At 35.2% G+C, this 18,785-nt stretch overlaps 1 protein-coding gene across 5 annotated transcripts in view; it reads left to right on the top strand.

Moving 5' to 3' along the window:
• Positions 1 to 18,785, top strand: part of LRCH1 (leucine rich repeats and calponin homology domain containing 1) — a 94,724-nt gene that overhangs the window by 71,771 nt on the left and 4,168 nt on the right. For 3 of the 5 annotated variants that reach the window (XM_057425624.1, XM_057425625.1, XM_057425626.1), the window contains 2 exons: positions 1,911 to 2,048; positions 3,943 to 4,020. In XM_057425624.1, the coding sequence (XP_057281607.1) occupies positions 1,911 to 2,048; positions 3,943 to 4,020 (216 nt within the window). Of the gene's footprint in view, positions 1 to 1,910; positions 2,049 to 3,942; positions 4,021 to 11,463; positions 11,725 to 18,785 lie in introns of all 5 variants that reach the window. The other 2 variants (XR_008974437.1, XR_008974438.1) reach the window with 1 other exon arrangement.

Raw genomic sequence — 18,785 nt, 5'->3', positions numbered from 1 at the left:
GAAATGTTTCATAGTATGTTAAAATGTAGTGAGACTGTACAGAACCTGCAGCCTTAACCAAGTGGCATTAAACAAGAAGGAACGACTAGTACAGTACTTGGGTTCCTTATTTAGAAAACAAAATACAGTTGCCTTCAGCAGAGCCTCTTCAGCTGAGCTTCATATTGTGAGGACATTGAGGTTTCTTCCATACATTTCCCCCTTTTCTTTAGAATGGTGTGTTTTTACAGAAATTACTTCACTTCATACAACTTTTTGCTTCAGAGACATAATTATTTTTCCTCCATTTGATTTTGTATACATCCATAGTCACTTCAGATACCTATTGTCTTGAGAGTGATTTGCCACTTACACTTGAGCAGCAGTCTAGCAAGAAATACCAGTTGATTTTTTTTTTTTTTGTCACTTAAAGGATAAACATTTAATGGTTTTAACATGAAAAGTGGAACAAATTGGCTGCTGCTGTAGTGTGGATGATTTCTGTAATCTACAAATTAATCCAAGGTGAAAAAACCCATTATATTACTGCACATGATGCACTCCCCTGTTTGGCACTTGTGAGACTATGTATGTGAGTGCTTGACTATGGTGTCTAGTAAAAGAAAATCTGGGAAAATATAATGAAGCCCCAGAGTGAGCTCGGTAGAGGCTACTTCATGATGAGGGCAACCAAGCAAAATATGTATGAGGCAGAAGAGCTAAATTTCTTTAGGGTGGAAAAGAGAGTGTTTAGAGTATCATATGATTGTCCTCAGCTGCCTCCCAGGTAGTAATAGAGAAAATAAAGTCAGGCTTTTCAAAGATGCACAGTCAAAGAGTGAGATGTTGTGGCAGAAATTACAGAGAAATAAGTTACAAGTAGCTATAAGGAGGAAATTCTTTGCAATAAGGTTGGTGAAACACTGAGCAAGGTTACCTAGAGATGATGCAGGATCTCCTTCCTTGCAGATATCCAAGAACTTAACTAGCCAAGGCTCTGATCTCAATTCAAATTTGTTAGACCAGGTTACCTTCAGAAATGCCTTTCTGCCTACACTCTCCTTTGATTCTAAAGAGAAGAATCTATTTTTGTCTAAAACACCCAGCATAGATTGAGGTAATGTATTAATAGAGAGTACCTACATTAAGGAGGTTCAACTAGGAATAAGAAATATCTATTTTAAGGTCACAGAAGTAATTATCTCCTGAAAGTTAAACTAAGAGTTATCTCTAAGTATAGTGTTGAAGACTGGAGCACAATTTAGGAAACTCATCATATATAACTATCTTATTATAGGTTTTTTTCCTGGAATATTTTTAGTATTTTATTTTGCAATATTTCTATTCAGTGAGACTTCAGTTTTGCTTAACAGTTACCCAAAATTTCTTGTTTAAATCTGAATGTTTTACCTTACCTTACCTCCATTTCTGATCTCTCTAATGCTTCCAAAGTAATTTTTAGGCTAGTAGTTAAAGATTGCTGTTTACTCTCTGCTTGTACAGTGCTTAACACAGCATAGTTCTGATTCAAAGTGCTGAATGATAAAGAAAATTTGAGATGGATAAGTAGAAGACTTGAGGGACTGGGGAAAGGAAGGAACCACATGTAGTGCGGTCATATGGCTAATAGCGTGCTTATATATTTTCATATGTATGTAAAAAATAAATGCATATTATGAAAGCAGTGTTTGAAATCTTTAATTGTTTTAAAGACATTTACATAATTCAGTGGCAAACATATGGTAGAGGAGGTTAGGTTGTTTTTTTTTTAAAGAATTAGTTATATAAAGGAAGTATGGTCCTCGGTGAACCAAAACTCCCAAATTGGCTGTGTGTCTACAGCATATGAGAAGATGAGAATATATATTCTGTTTCTTTTTTCCCCTTCATCCATTTCCGTATTAAAGTGTGCTTGTGTTCTTCATTTGCAGAACATTGAAACAAGACTAAAGATTTGTTTGCCTGAAGACCTGGGGTCTGCTCTGATGGATGGTGTAGTTCTCTGCCATTTAGTAAATCATGTTCGTCCTCGGTCTGTAGCAAGTATTCATGTACCTTCACCAGCAGTAGTAAGTTAGATGTTTCTTCTTGCATCTGGGGGGAGGAAGAGAGGAAATTTTTAAAAATTGCTGTTTTATTTCCAAATTCTATTTGGTTATGTAAACCAGGCTGCTGTTCAGTGAATATTCTTTGCTGTCAGGGCAAAACGTATCTACTATAATACAAAATATATACATATGGTACAAATTGTATACAAATATATACAAAATGTATCTACTGTAAATTCTATATATCTATATAGTGTGTGTATACATACACATCTGTAAGTGAATGAAATTATTCTGCCTCTTTCTGATTTATCAACAGATCAGATTATTTTTTCATAAGAGCCATTTTGTTCAGTACAGTATGGAATTCTGTGATTGCAAGGTTTTTATCTGGGAGACCGTTTTTAAAAGGAAATTAGCCCTTTGTAAATTGAAAAAATACGAGATTAACTTCATTAATATTTGGCTTAGCAGTTGTCACATTGCTAAAACACCTATTAGCGTGTTTATTAGCATGCTTTTCCTGCTGGGTTAAATGTAGAAATTATTCCTTTTATCTCCAAACAGAACGTAATGGAAAGATGCACTGTAGTGATTTAATGTTGCCTTGCCAAACCTACGTACCTGATTATTTCATGATATAAGTGTTTTGATGTAATCTATGTGTGTTCGTTTCTCAAAACTTAATTTTCTTAGTGTTTTCTCTGTTTCCTGATGTCTCTTTCTTGGACATATCATTGTTTCGGATTTCTGTTACCAGTCTGGTTCTGAAGAGGTTTTGTATATTTTTAGACTATCCACCTTTTATTTTTTAGCATACACGTTGGTAAAAACTTGCTATGTGCAGCCTGATACTCGATTCTGAGAGTAGCATGTGGATTTTTGAGCAATCTATAATAACTTCCCAGAAGACAGATGTCAAGAAAAAGACATTTTCTCAGATACTCTAGTGGGGTTTCTTTTGCTATTCCTGGATTTTAGCTTACTTCCGTCTTTAGTAAAATTACCACATTGCTAAAATATGCAAACTTGAATTTTTGGGGTAAAACCTTAAGTTTTGTTGTGGATTTTTTTTGTTTGTTTATAAACACCTTGCGATGTTTTCTGTAGCAAAAAGCAAATACTTAAAATCCATTTTCGTTTTGTTTCAACTTTATATTGATGGTGTTCTCTTTCATGAAACATCCTTCAAATTACTTTAGCCTAGAAAATTAGTTCTTTAAAATCCCTGCTCCTATAGTGAATTCTTGGTTTAAGTGGATATTCTGGGAAGTACCATTGTTTCACATCTTGCACTGAAAAAGTAAAATAATGAGTTGGTTTTGGTGAGTTTTTATTAGCATGATATTTCTGTAAGTATTTAGTGAATAGTCTGGAGTGAGACAAATTGTGGAAGTACATGAAATTCAAGAGTAATAGGAGATTTCTACTTCAGAGACAATTAAAATTGTGTATAGTTACTATACATCTGTGAGTACATAAAAAATTTAAAGAGAGCCTGTTAATTACAGTTAAGTGGCTTCTCCATAATGTGTGCTGAAATCCTTCATCAGTTTACTTGCTGTCCAGAAAATCAATGTTGTCTATCACAAGTCATTGTAAGAGGAAAGTTTTAGAACCTCACAAGCTAGATGTGAACAAGTAGGATCTTATTCGTGTCTAGCTTGTGATCTAAACATGCTCGTGATTTTAACAACTAAGTAAAAGCACATGGTATCTGTGTACTCAGATATTGTTTGTAGGCATGTTTTAACAGTAGTAGAGAAACAAGTTCAGCAGAATTTCATGCATTGTTTTAAGAAGAAATATGGAAATTTATGTTCTCATCAGTATAAGAATAATGCAATAAGTGAATTGGCTGAATAAATGTTTTTGACGTCTTTTGCCATAAATTTATTTTTATTTGCTTTTACAGCCTAAACTTAGCATGGCCAAATGCAGGAGAAATGTGGAAAACTTTCTGGATGCATGTAGAAAACTGGGAATACCAGAGGTAATTTAAGTCTGTCATTTCTAGATGATCAAAAATGCAAAACACAGGAATTACTTTAAATTCTGAAGGATAACTTTATGAACTACAATTTTTCAGTGGTAAAGATGTCATTTAAAAAAATGATCTGAATGATTTGATTTAATCCTAGTTTAGCGCATTTGTGTGGCTTGCGTCGTAGCACTTAAAAATTGCAACTTTTTTCTTATATTAGTGATTTGGTATTATTCCTTCCTTGTCTTTGGCATGGAAAAGGTAATTAATGAGGTAATATGTAATTAGGCAAAAGTTTACTAATTTTGTTTCTTATACAACATAACTGCATTTTTACCTGGTGCTTTTAGAATATGGGCTTCATGCTTTTTAATTATTGACTTTCCTTTTTTTTCAATATTAAGTATTGTATGCCTTGGATAAGTGACTAATAACATGCTCATTTCTTGTACTGAAGCACTGCTGCCGTGATGTGAAGAAAACCATTGTCTGTGTGTTAAGTATGGAAAGTATATAGGAGTAAGGTTCTATAATGTGGATATAAGTTTTTCAGAAGTTGGAAACGGGAAAATTGCAGTGCTTGACGTTTTGTGTTTTTCCTTTAAGGATGGCGGCATCATCGTAAAATTTATTCTCGTATTAATAAGGAAAAATATCATGACTATTGAATTGTGGAGTTGCATCAAGAATAATTTAAAGACTTCCTTATGGGCTAGAAGTGCCTATTAAGAAAAAGTTAATTTCAAATACATTACCCTCGAAAGATGGTAAAACTGCTATACAAGGTCTTTTTAATCTGAATACGTGAAAACTGCATGATGTATTTTCACTGTTGCTTACATATGACAGTATAATGAAGACTGAGTTCTTTTTAGTCTGCGTTTCAAGAATGCTGAAACAAACGGTTATCTTGTGTGTATCTCCCAACCGCCCCCTTGGGAGCAGAGGGTAATGCCAAGATTTCACATTGGGAAAGAATTCCTGTTTAAGTTCTTTCTATTAAAGTTATATTTTAGCAGATTTTGAAGACAGCAGAAGTAACATAATTTTTGCTATTTGTAGGGATTTTGAGGGGGAGACTTTATCTTATAGCTCAAATGAACAGTTCTTCATAAATTTGAGAATTCAGTGTAATGGGCTAACTTCTAAGTTGTAATGGTTGATTTAGTCTTTGTAATTATGTAATTTATTATGTTAGAATGATTTCAAGTTAAAGGGAAAAATTTACTTCAAAGATGATCAAAATCTCTGTGCTGTGGGCTTGTAGACATGGAGTGTTTGTGAAGCTGCCCCAAAATTCATTGTCTTCTGATGCATCATAAATTATTCAGTGAATTATAATACAAGTCAGGCTTTTCTGGGTATAGTCTATTGGGAAAGAAAAGGCCAAGAGCTGTTTTTATTGTTGTCAAGAGATCTTTCGGAAGTGGAAATAGAACAGAAATATTTACAAAGATCTTTGCAGTGCTATATTTAAGATGGGTAAGCTAAGCCTTTACTCCAAATGTTTTTTATTTTTGATTTCTACCAGTCAGTTTTCTGGAAAAGTCCCTTTTTTGTTTTCTGTGGATAGACATTTTTATATAATTATTATCCCTCATCGTTAATGCTTTTACTGAAATTAGTATAGATTTTTTTTTAGGAATTTATTTTATTAAAGTATATCTGTTGCCAAGTGGTGCAGAGCCTTAAGCATGAGGCCAGATCCGATTTATAAACTAATTACACTTATGAATCTAAGTAAGCATTAACTTCTCTTGAGGGCAAAAATGCATTCACTTAAACATTAAATGAATGGCTTGTAAATTTATGATAGGTTTGAAGTACTCTGAGGGTGTTCTTTTTGATTAGCTGTTGGTACTTTGCAAGTGTGTATGTTTGCTATATATTGTGAAAATCCTTCGTGTTGTGAACTAGCTGGTAGATGATAGAACTTTGCTGTGTGTTGGAAGGACATGTATTAGGAATACAGAGTTGTATGCTAGCAAGTCTGGCTGTGTATTGTCAAAGTTTTTAAAGAATTACAGATGGTGTGCTTAATGTTGCTTCAGATTGATGAGTTGTTTATGGCCTAACTATCTCTGGACAAAGCAGAGGAATGCAGAGAATTATTCCCTAAGCATCTTATGGGAAAGTGATAAGTTCCACTTCTGGATTCCAACACCCCTAGGTATTAGGCTTTTCTGTGATACTTTTGTCCATGCTTAGTTCCTGAGAATTAACTTGAAATTCTGCTGCATGGGTTTGGTTTTTGGTTGTTTGGCTTTCTTTAAGGGTTTAAAATTTTCATAGTTTCTGTTTCTTTGGTTTCAGTTAGTTATGGAATGGAACGGACTACGTGCTGTTTCCTGAACTCCACAAGTTTAGAATGATATCCTGTCAAATAATGTAAAATCAAACAAAAAAAAAAAAAGCTAATTACTGTGATGTGCTCATGTGCATGGTCTCTTACTTCTGTAGCTTTCAACATTCAACTCTTGGGTCAAAATTGCTTTCCCCAGAATGATCCTGGGAAACTTCTTCCAAGTGTGGGGAAAAAAAAAAAGCAATATCCATATCTATATCCATATGTGTCGTAAGAGTTGGCAGAGAATCACAAATACAAAATTCAAGAACATGAGCATCTCTTTTATAATGACCTGACACATAGATGATTCTGAAGCCATTACCTGCCAGGTGAGAATTTTGGTACAATGTATGACATGTTGAAATTGCTTTAATGGCCATATGATTCTCCTGATCATATGCAAAAGGAATGTTTTAAGCCTACAATTCTGACCTTTTAATAGGAAACTAAATAGCAAGGATTTTACTACAGCAGCAGGCTATCAAAAGAATGAGAATTGTAGGACAGTCAGCTTGTGGCAAAACTGGACACTAACTTTTCCTGTGGAGCCTAATCAGAGATCTTTGTAAATGATCATTTTTTGAGACCCAAAAAAGTTTTTGTTCGATATGAAAAAGGGATGGTGGCAGGTAAGCATCTGAAAGCTAGAAGATTCAGAAAATGTCATCTGAAAGCTAGAAGATTCAGAAATTGTCTGCTGTGCCTCTCAGGAGGTATCTGATAAAAAAGGCCTAATCTTTGTCACCTAAAAAAGATGACTTCATTTTACACTGTTAATTAAAACTGTCAAATTGACTAATCTTCTCTGTAATAGCAATAGAATGACAAACACTCCTACCTTTTGGCTGATACAGATTGAATGAGCAAATGGCAGTAGATGTATGGTAAGTAGGGGGTGCCTGTCCTACTGCATTTTTCAGAATGACAAGCAGTACTTGAATGGTGCTATTCACTGGAATAGGTTGTTAATGTCATATGAACCTGCTACTGACTCAACCTATAATACTTACCCAGTCCACCTGTATTGCACCCACCCTTTCACACTTTCTGGGTTTAAAAAATAGAGCTACTTTTTTGATTTACTTCTCTTTGTAAGTGTGGCCTCCAAAGCATCAAACATACCAGTTCTAATGCAGTTTTACTCTTCCTAAGTGACATCTCATCCCAAAGGTGATGATTGATAACTCAGTCTTCCCTGATCATTTTTATCACAAGTATGTATGTAAAGTTATGAAAGTATTTTGGTTTTGATTGCTCTTTCATAAACCCAGCAACAGTATATGTAAATCATGTCAAGAATATTCATATGCATTTCTTCAACTTGTCAGTTGCCACATTAGAATCGGTATTCATACTAGTAGCAAAAAAGTAGACTTTCCTATTTCAACCTGCAAATTAATAACTTAAAGCTTTAGCTTTCAAACTTGCTGTTATTCTTCACAATCCAAATTACAGAGCATTTTTATTATGCATTTCAGTAAAGTTAAATATTCCTGTCAAAGGGAAAATACAACTCATTTGTGGTGGGCTGAATGATACTTTATCACAGGTGAGATTTAGACCAAAATGAAGCTGTAAGTGCAGTATGTTACTGGAAAGGCAAAAGTTACCAGTTTTGGTCTGCATTTCTTCTAGTTCTCAATTATGGTCAAATATGGCATATTCAAAATAGAACGTTCTAAGTATTTTGTCAAAAAAGAAATACTAGAACGGCAATTTCTGTTGAAAACAGGTAGTGATAAAATGATATTTTTCACAGCTGGTTGTTACAGTAGGTTAACTGAGCTTCTGTGTTCCAGCATAACAGTACTGGTGCAGCATGATTTAGTGGGACAAGCTATTTCTCAGGTGCGAATGAGAGACTTCTGCTACATCTCTCAGGTTTTTAGTCAGCTACTTGGTGTACACATACTGAACAGAAAGGAGTGTGATGGTAAAAAAATGGCTTTTTTGGATCTCCAATCACATAGTGATTCATATTACAAAACGCTTGTCTGTGCCCCTTCTTGCAACTTCAAGTCCTGCAAACAGGAGCTATCACTGCATCTCACCTGCTCCTGAAAACTAGGTACACTATGTTGCAATGTCAGTCAGAATTACTGTAAAATCAGTCTGATTTGTGTTAGTGTAGGAATTGCTAAATAAGTAAAACAGGAAAAAAGAAAAGATTTTGGTATACTAAAGCTGACAGAACAAAGTAAAAGAAGCAAACAAGCAGAGAGTGTCAAGTGTTTTATCTTCTCCTATTAGTTGTTCAACTGGTAATCATGTTTCTCAGTTTAATGCAAGGTATATTTTCATTAACACTTATGCCTGTTTTCTGATCAATTCACATAATCAGTTACTTCTCCATAGTTTCGTCATGAAACATCCATGAAGTTGCAGTAAGTTCTATCAGGTATGACTTCTTTCTCCACCCTTTTGTTCTGGACTCCGTAATGCACACTATTTGGCCAACAGTATGGAGTCAAGTGGTTCCGTTTGTTTTCAGTTAGAGTGCTGAAAGCATAATTCTGAGGTTTTTTTCATTTGTGTTTGAGCACATGCACTACAGACTTCATTATTTAATGGACTTCTGCAAACTTACTCATGACTTTTTTTACCAGAGTCAAAATTTGAGGAGGTTGGTTTCAAAATGCTGTCTTTCCCCACAGTCACTGCAGGAGCATGTAGAATGAGGGTGTTTTGTGTCCACATAAAGCTGGTTATGCTTTTGTCATTCCACTTCTGTCTGACTGTATTTATTCTGCCTGCATGATTTTAGCATCTGTATGATTTTATCATGCCCTTTATGGACATAAAAAGTCAGTCCATAAATGTAATAACTTAAGTATATGTGTCTTTTAGTTCTTATGTATAATAATTTGAGTCTCCTACATGAGAAAGGCAGTGCTTGTGAGGGATGGGTGGTTGGTTGGTTGTCAAGACTTTTGGTGGTGGTCATGTGCTTTTCAGTATTTCATGAGTTCATATTTTAGTTCGGTATTTTAATTTCACAGCATCCGTAAAATAACTTCAGTGGCAATTTGTTCACCGTTACTGAAAAGCCATCTTTTTCTTTTTAATCTGGAGTTACAGTACAGAATTAAAATACATACAATGTAAACATTTTCCTGAACAAGGAGTCTAACGCCAAACTATCCATTGTCACAGAACACACAAAAATAAACAAAAAAGATCAGACATTTCTGAGGCTTCCCCAGGTTTCACTGAATTTCACTAAACCACAGAATGGCAGTCCCATAGGAAGTTTCTTCTGCATGTGTTGGCTTTTTTTTTTTTTTTGCTTTGGCTTCTGTATACTGCTTAGTAGGTTAATCTCTGGTTAACAAGTTCTTCAGCCTCTGTAAAAATTCAACCTGTTACCAGCTCCCATTCTCTCACTCTGAAATTACTTCCTTTTCCATTTGACTGCAGTAGGGACTGTTGGTTTGTTAGTTGGTAGAAGGTTGGGGATTTTTTTGACACACACCCCCCCCCCCAAAAAAAAAAGTCCTTGTTTAAAGGACATTAAAAAAATAAATGTCAAAACTTTTAAGTTCAATGTATCTTAGATGTTTATTTTGGGGATATATTTGCAACAAGTAGGAATTGTATGATATTTTAAAATTAATGCAGTATTTGTTGGGTTTATTGATGGTTTTGGTAAAAGTGTAATGTATTATGGTTGAGAGACTTGAGTAGCTTGTTTGCCCTGAAACTAGTTTCTCTGGTAAGCAGTTTGTGTTCTCAAATACAGTGTTAGTCCTCTCCCATTTTTAAACGTGACCAGCGTATTTGTTCTGAGTTTTCACCCTTTCAGAAAAAGCCAAATACAATTGCATTGAAGTTTATTATCACACTGGAATCTTGAGTTCAAAAAATTCTGCAAAATGACTGTAAAAATAGCAGTGTCATTGCTAGGCAGGGTGGTTTCCTTCTCTGTGTATCTATTTGCATAAGTAACAAAAACAGAATGAAAATTTTGATGCTTTTAACTCCCATTAATGCTAGAACCAGTCGTGGTAAGCAAAAAAAAGGGAAAAAAGTGTCACTTCACTTTTTTCAATGTGTATGAATGACAGTTCTGACTTGCATTAATTTATTGCCAGTTAGACCTTGAAACTTTGCACTAACAGAAACCAGGCATCTGAATTTCCATGTTTTTATTGGGTGTGTTGTCAGACTGAAAAACTACTAAAGAAACATAGTGCTCCTCTGAAACAGGGGATCTCTTTCTTTCTTCAATATAATTTTATTCAGTAAGTATTCACCATCTTTATTGATAGTAAGGCCTCCTTTGCAATGTAAAATGGTATATCTGAAGAGTGCTTTTTGAAAGTACTAGTTATTGGTTGGTTTGATTTTAATGTAAAATATTGTGTGTGTGTTGACATTATTACATTTTGCACTTCATTTTATATAGCTGAATTGCTACATATGAAGTCACTGATAACTTTCAAAAAATACCGGGGACTCTAACCTGCTCATAACGTAAAATGCTACTTAAGGAATTTAGTGTCAAATCCTACAGTTTAGGAACGTTATTAAAATTAAGTATAGTTAGTGCTACATTGACATTTTCAGTTTCCTTCCCAGGGTATCATTTAAGATAGTATTTGAATACCAAGTTTTAGGTTATTATGTTAGAGAATTTTGCATACTTCAATTTCTTAAAGTACTTTTTCTTGAGTCTTCGTATTGCTGCTGTTGCTTGTGCTTTTAACAGCTTTCTAACCCGCTGTTTGCTATTATTTAAGTTAGATTTTTACAACTGGTTCCATTTAAGCATTTGAATAATGCCCAGATGGACAAAGGTATGCAGATCTCAGTGTCGTAAGTGGATCACATGCATCTCCTCACCCTTGTGAATCTGGGCATAATTTTGGCAGGATTTGAAGGCCTGAACCCTTCTACCTTAACATTTCGATACTATATGATAGCCTTGCTATTTAGAGGAGGTAAAAGAAATCTTGGATGTCTAGTGACTAAAGGAATGCTAGGAGGAAACTATTCCTATAGTTTATGCTAGACTATTGTGATAATTTATCAATATCTTTCTATTTTTTGTCTTTTTAATTTTATGCACTGTTTTTTTCTGTTCTAATGGCTGCCCTTCGGGATAGGCTGACCTCTGCTCTCCGTATGACATCCTGCAGTCGGATATTCGTCACATTCGAAAGACTGTTGACACTCTGCTCGCCCTCGGGGAGAAAACCCCACAATCAACTTCTTCTACCTTTCGCTCCTGGGATCTAATAGGCTTTTGTCTTTTCCACATACTTTTTATAGTCTTGATGTATATAACTTATCACTGGAATTTGCTAACAGCATAACCTGTTCGCATGTGCACACAAACTTTCTGCTTTGTCTCTGACAAATTACAGGTACTTAATTTCCTTCCTTTGTCTTTCAAACTTCTCCCTTTCCCTTGTTTCCCTTCCTTGTAATATCTTAATTAATCTCTTGAAATAGTAGAGAGAGGGAGTAGCATCTTGAAGGCAAGTCCCATCTCTTCTCTCCCCTCTAGCTCTAGTTTAAGAATTTATGTACCTCTTTATTTATAGTTTGTTTTCTTTTATGTTGCCTAGACTACATACTAAATGTGTTAAAGCAGTAAAGATACTCTTATCCCACTTTTGGGTGTAGGCTAGATGTGTATTACAAGCTAAACAGAACAGAGCTTCTTTACTTTTCATGAAAATCCAAGAATGCTGCAGATATTGAAGCAACTGAGGTGGCATTTCAACAGGCAGTAGTATTTTCTGACTTGGTGCCAATTATCTCAAACCTACATTGTATTAAGAGCACTTGGAGAACTACCTTTCCTATTACTGTTATTTTTTTAATCCTTTAGATTAACTAGATTACTGTAACTTTAAATATTGTTGGTCATCTCTACTGTTCCAATTAAATTCCGTACTGGAGTAGTTATGTTTTCCTACATATATTTTGTTTCCTTCCAGATTCCATAGAATAATCTTCTGCCACATAAAGCAGCGTTGAACTGCTTTTAAACACTTGCTATGTTAACACCCCAAAGATGACTGTAAAATAGTAATGGGTATGAGCAACCCATAATATGCAGGGGACTTTAGAATGTTTAAGGATGAAGATCATGGAGTACATTGTAATACAATAAGATAGTTTAAAAATAAGGTGTTAGATTCCTATATCTGCCATTCTTATGTGTGATGTCAAGCAAGTCACATCACTATCTTGTCGCTGTTTCATCACCTGTGAAAATGCAGGTAGTGTTTGTTTGTTTGTCTAACAAATGTAACAAGGACAATACAGCTAGGAAAGTAGATCATCTGGGGAAGGCTCCAGATTTTCCATCCTAGAAGGTGTTAAAGAATAATGTTTTTAACATTACTCAGGAGGCGTTTTGGCATGAGGGTGAGGGTGGTGAACTGTTGACCTCCATTTCCCTTCCAGTTCTGTATTCTGTTCATCTATTGTAAAACTTGAATGAGACAAATTTGGTTTTGTCTTAATCCTTATCAACATGAGAGATCCAAATTGATTGAAAAATATAGAACCTCAGATATAAGCCTACATTGACATTACAATATTGGCCTAGATGCTGTTAACTAAACTTGTAATTCATTCTCAGGCTAGCTAACCAAAGGACCTCAGCTTCATGACTGCAAGATAAATGCATTCATTTCTCACCACCTAGTGATAAAATTACCTATAGACTTTAAGGGGATAACTAGCATAAGGACTTGTATGTTACTGATTATTCTGGCCATATGGTTATGATCTAGGGCCAACTACAAATATCTCTATTCCACAGATACATGTAAAATGTTATCAAGACTTCTAAATGCAGATCTATTTCTAGTTTCTATGGCTTAAATTTATACATATATATAAAAATATGAAATGTATAATTAGATTCATATTTTAAGATTGAGAAATTCATTTCAGACTGTGGATAAATCCATTTTTTTTAAAGGGTTTAGTGCCTAGCAGATTCCAGTGCATGCATATAACAACTCTATTCTGGTGTCTTCTGTGAGCAGGCATTAGTTCAGGCTGTGCTTCTAGGTTCTTTATACTTGAGGAAAAGGTACTAGTTAGTTGAGTGTGTAGCTATAGATTTGCGCCCTCATCCTGCACAGGCCTGCCTTTCAACTGTGTGCCTCATTTCAGTGATTCCAACACTGGACACTTCCTTACTCAGAGTCGGAGCTTGACATTTAAGCTTCCTCTTTTACTGTATCTTTGTCTTGATTTTACTTGTCTTGTTTTAATGAGCTTTTCTAGTGAAACTGAGAAAGTGGCATAAAGCTTGGAATCAGTTCAGGATCTATTAATTGTAAAATGTTGGTATTTGAGACAAAAGTGATGTCTTCTCTAAGGCTAGGATTTTACTCCTGCTCCTCTAAGCGTCCTGTAAGGTCTCATGTCAGTGGTTTGTGTTGTGTGCTTCTTATGTAGTACTGACCTACATGTGTGAGTGTATTTTAGCAGGTTTTAAAATCAGAAAATCAAGTAGGAAAAGTTGTTGCTACCATCCTATAGTACTCATCTGTCTCACTTTATAACATCCACTGTATCTAGTATCTTTGGGAGGGAGGTAAGAGGGGTAGTTCATCAGTGTGTTTTGTGTTTCCAGTGTGCAGAAATGGAAGTTCATGTCTTCAGTGGTTTTGAGTGTTTTATCAGACTAAGCATTAGGTTAGAAACTGAACTACTGATTACATTTTCACACTATTCACAACTATGACAATATACAGTAATTAAAGTGGAACACTGCAAGCACTTGTAGTTATGGAGTTGAAGCCATCTTGAACCAGACTCTGAAAAACAAACATACTTGCCTCATGATAAGCACAGCCTTACTACCACGAATGAAGCATGTATGGTTTTGTATTTCTTCAGCTTGTTATTGATAACACTTCCAAATATACTTAAATCTTACAGGGAAAAGAATAGTAAATATACTCTTACGTTTCTGTAAATGTGAATGTAGTGACATCCCTCAAAATAGATTTAAAACATAATGTAAATGTGAAAAATACCTGTCTGCCCATCCCCAAAGCCAATAATGCTCCCACTAAATGGGGAGGTGGAAACTAAAACATCTGTATAGCTCATTAATCTACTTTAATGGATTCTTTGCTGAATTCAGAGTCATGGGTTTGTGCTGCTGTTCCTGTGGATTTAGTGCTTGGGAAACCAACGGTTCAACAGACAGGTGGTTCCTCACCTTTGAGGAAACCCCAATACTGAGACATTTGGTTATGTAAAATTGGTGCTGCTCGCACTCGAGTCGCATGATGAAGTTGATGACCTTGGTTTTAAAACCGGTGTACATCTTGGTTCACCCACACATTCATTGATAACATGAATTATATTTGCTCCCCCATTTCTTTCCCAATTAATTGTTTTCCACTGCAATGATCATCAGATACTTTCAAACTGATTTCTCTGTAAATTGATCTACTCCAGTCTGTACTGTGCCCATCATGTTGATTTTTATTCTGTGAAGGCCATCTTATCCATGCTGCAATAAAGTAATAAATACAACTTCTAGTGAATATACATGCAGGTAAAATGTACTTGCACTGGATTACAAGTGGCATTTTGATGTGAAGATTTGGCTCTTTTTTCCATGAGCCAGAAAACATAAATATTTTCAAGTGCAGTGTAATGCACTGTGGTAGTCCTTCAGATGCCTCTCTCTTGTTTATTAACAAGCTTTTAGAGCTGAAAGCTGTATATTGATCCTATTGTGTTCCTAATAAGTTTTCTGGAAGTTACAATTAATGTGAATAGTGATTAAATTAGACCTGAGCAAATATTCAGTCCAGTTTTCTACTCCATATACACTAATTAATGAGTTTCCAAATAATTGCCACATAATTGTTTTTCACAAAAAGAAGTATTCTCAGCATTTTACTTCTGTTACAAAAAAATGAAAGCAGTCATATATGCAGGCTTAGAAAAACAGTAGAGGAGGTTTTGTGAACCTTTGCCTTTTCCTTCATTTCTACCACGTAAGCTGCATTATACAGAAAAAGCAGGATAAAAATATTTTAAGGTAATGACCCATTCTACTTTGATTGAAAAGCACACTAAGTCCTTTACTTTTATCTCTCAGAACTGAATGTGTAAGGTTATGGAATAATTGGTATTTCCCCTCTAAGTATAAATTTTCTCTTACTGTTTCACGTGTGTCTAAGTTTTCTTGTCACTGTTTTCTTAGCATGTTAGAATGAAACTGTGAGGCATTTTGGCAAAATATATGGTTTACTTTTAAAATTTTCTGATTCAAGGCCAGAATCTGTGAAAGGGTCCAAAGCCCACCCTCTGCAGATACAGTTTTATAAGCAACTGAAATGTATTGCATGTTCGGAAGATGCACATATTTAGACATCTAACTGGCTAAGACTCCCAATACACAATTGCAGCTGCAGTATTGAAGGTCTGGTTTTGGTATTTTTTTTGTCAAAGTTGATCATAAGTGTATATACTTCAGAAAACACACCAGTCTTTCCATTGGAAATTAAAAGAAAAAGAAAAATTAAATACACTTATAACCTGAATTACTGTGCTTTTCTTCTGCTCTTCTGTACTTCAAATGGTAACTTCAGGGCATGTGGACACATGCAGACATCAACAGTAATACTGGATAAGGAAAAGGTATATAAAAAGGCATAATTTCAAATTGCCTTAGATATGTGAAAAAGTAAGTATTTCTTATAGTTACTTTAACTCTTAAAAAAAACCACAAAACTTGGCCTTGACCTAACAAATGTCAAGGTTTTGTATATTTGACATAAGTTTGCTTGAACATAAGGCCCTGATGTTTCTTTTAGTGACTTTTCAGACTACTTGACTGCAAACATTGTGCTGGGCATTACATGGATTTATTTTTATAATTTGTCCTTGGAGAAATGCACGTTCCAGTATTTCATTGTTTTGTGTGCATATATATATTTTATTTTTTTTTGCTGTATATCTGAAATTTCACATTCTAAAAATACAAGGAAGAAGGAGCCATTGCTCTTGCCAAAGTGTAGAATTCAGGTTTTCTGTATTTTTACTAAGAAGTACAGTTGGGCCCTATTATTATCATGATGTGGTCATTTCATTACTTGCCTATGTGATATGACAGCAGTTTACATTTTTTGATAAATACTGTATGTGAATTGTCAAGCTGCTTGCCCTAGCATAAACCAATTCAAACAGTTATCTTGACTTTGAAGTCATCTGATGTCATAGAAAATAGATGTGTATGTGTAATGTGTCACGTATCCTTGTGGGATTCGCGTCCTTGTGTGTTACTGGGTTTCTTCTACGTGGTCTAAATTAGACATTTTGTTCCAGGATTAGAAACTTGCTCTGGCCAGCACATGGATATATCTCTGTATGTGGGTATAACTGTTGTCCTGTCTTTTTGTGTTGCTTTGTGACTCAGCCTCCTGGCTGCTGGCCTCCTTTTGTGCCTTCTTTTCCATCCAATCAAAAGGGATTTGTTCTTTTCCTTCATGATGAGTTTGTAATCATGATTATCCATTCAAAATGGCTATGTGTCTATAGAAAGTGGTTTGTTTACAACATATAATTAAGTTCCTCTGTGTTCTTGGGGAGAAAAAATGCATTAAAGTTTAGATCTTCATTTTTGTAGTAGAGAGAGATTCATGTTACTATGAGCAGAGTGGCAGCCCTTCTGTCCACAATTGTTTTTAAAGATTTTTAGACTGGTCTTGAGATGAGTAGTAGCTGGTTCTGTCTTTCTGGGTTTTGCTTGGTGATGGTTTCAACTTGGGTATTTTTAGAGGTGATTCGTACAATAATATTGAAGTTATTACGGGTTTGATGCTAATGTGAACAGGACAGAAATCTCACAAAGGTTGAGAAATGGGTGAGGTTGAGTCTTGGTTACTCAGGCATAAAGTCTTAGAATGCCAGGATTTAAGAGAAGTTTTGAAATCTTCATGGCTCTACTTTCAGTGCTTTCCAGACAGCAGTTGTGCTGGTTAGAGATTGAGAAAGAGCATGGAAAGTGGACTGTGCTGGAGAAGCAGCGGCCAGCGTAAGGACTGAGACACCTGGGATCTTGGCCCAGTGTAACTGCTGCTGTACAGAAAGTTGAAGTTGATTTGCAGGGTGTTCTGGATTCCATCCTTGGCAGGATTTGATTTTTCTTTTTCTGAGAAGAATTAAACATATTGCTCTAAAGCTGTAATTTGAAAAGTATGTGAGGCAGGGTTGATGGAAGCCATTTACAGAGCTTTGAAGATAATGATTAGGGCTATAGATAAAAGAATTGATTTGTGACACATTAAGATGAAGTTTGCCAATTTTAGGAGAAGTCATAGATCTCATTGTCAGTTTTGGAAAGTTCATCATAGCTATATCTTGAACAGCAGAACTATAAAATACTAACCAAGTTCCACGTTCAACATAATAAGAGAAAGTCACTTGTGTATGCTTCAAGCACTAATATCAGAGTATTGTACATTTTTATGTAAACTGTGTCCCAAGACATTAGATTGGCAAAGTGAGTTTAGTAAAAATCATATATTTGAAGTAGAAATATTTTTGTTTCTTTTTTTTTTATTTTATTTGATATTACTCTTATCTTCTTTTTGTAGCTATTTCAGTACGAATCAGGTATCAGTTTAAGAGTTTGCATCCAAAGAGATATTTATATATTTCTCTGGAAAAGACACTTTTTTTTCCAGAGAGATAAAAAGTTGGGGAGAACCATCTCTGACAGCTTGCAAGCAGGTATCTCAGAAGAACAAACAGGGAGGAGCTGCAGAACTCAGTCTCTTATCTTAATGAGCAATTTAGGGTAGGTTTGGAATGGGAATGCTGGTGATCAACTGGAATGGCTGCAAGATGGGGATGTTCCTTTGTGCTGACTGGGCAAATAGCTCCGTCAAAGGTGACAGCAGGCAGGAGTGGCAGCTTGCTGCAGCTGTTTGGTCAATGTGAATTAGAATCCACAAACTCAGTGGAAGCGGAAACCCAGTGCTGGCAGATCCCCAGAGTGCAGCATCTTCCATGTGGAGAAAAGTAAGCTGTCCAGCAGGGAACTCAGCCAACCTCCTTGAAAGTTATCTGTTAGAAATTGGGGCTTGGGTCTGTGTGTGGAGAAGGAATCCACGATATTTATTTGGGGTTCTTGGCTCTAACCATGAACCTTAAAAAAATAAATAAAATAAATTACAAACTCATTTAAAAAATCTTTTAAACATAAAATAATGAATATTAAAGCATCTTAAGTAGTAAATGTAAACATACAATACACATAAACTACAGTTATCAATATAAGATGCCATGATGGTGAATAAAGTTTGGTGCTCACTTTTTAGATTTAGTAATTTAAAGACAAGTTTTGCAGTTTTTCTCTCATTGGGGTGTGAGGAACTTCACGTAAAGTTTAAGCAAAGTGAAGTGTTGGTTGCTCATCAAGGAAATACTC

The sequence above is a fragment of the Pezoporus wallicus genome, unplaced genomic scaffold, assembly GCF_028554395.1.
Source record: "Pezoporus wallicus isolate ANWC-B61680 ecotype Strahan unplaced genomic scaffold, APGP_CSIRO_Pwel_v1 contig_787, whole genome shotgun sequence".
In the NCBI taxonomy this organism is placed as follows: domain Eukaryota; kingdom Metazoa; phylum Chordata; class Aves; order Psittaciformes; family Psittacidae; genus Pezoporus; species Pezoporus wallicus.
The sequence above is the reverse complement of the archived record's forward strand: the minus strand, read 5'-3'. Positions and strand labels throughout refer to the sequence as shown.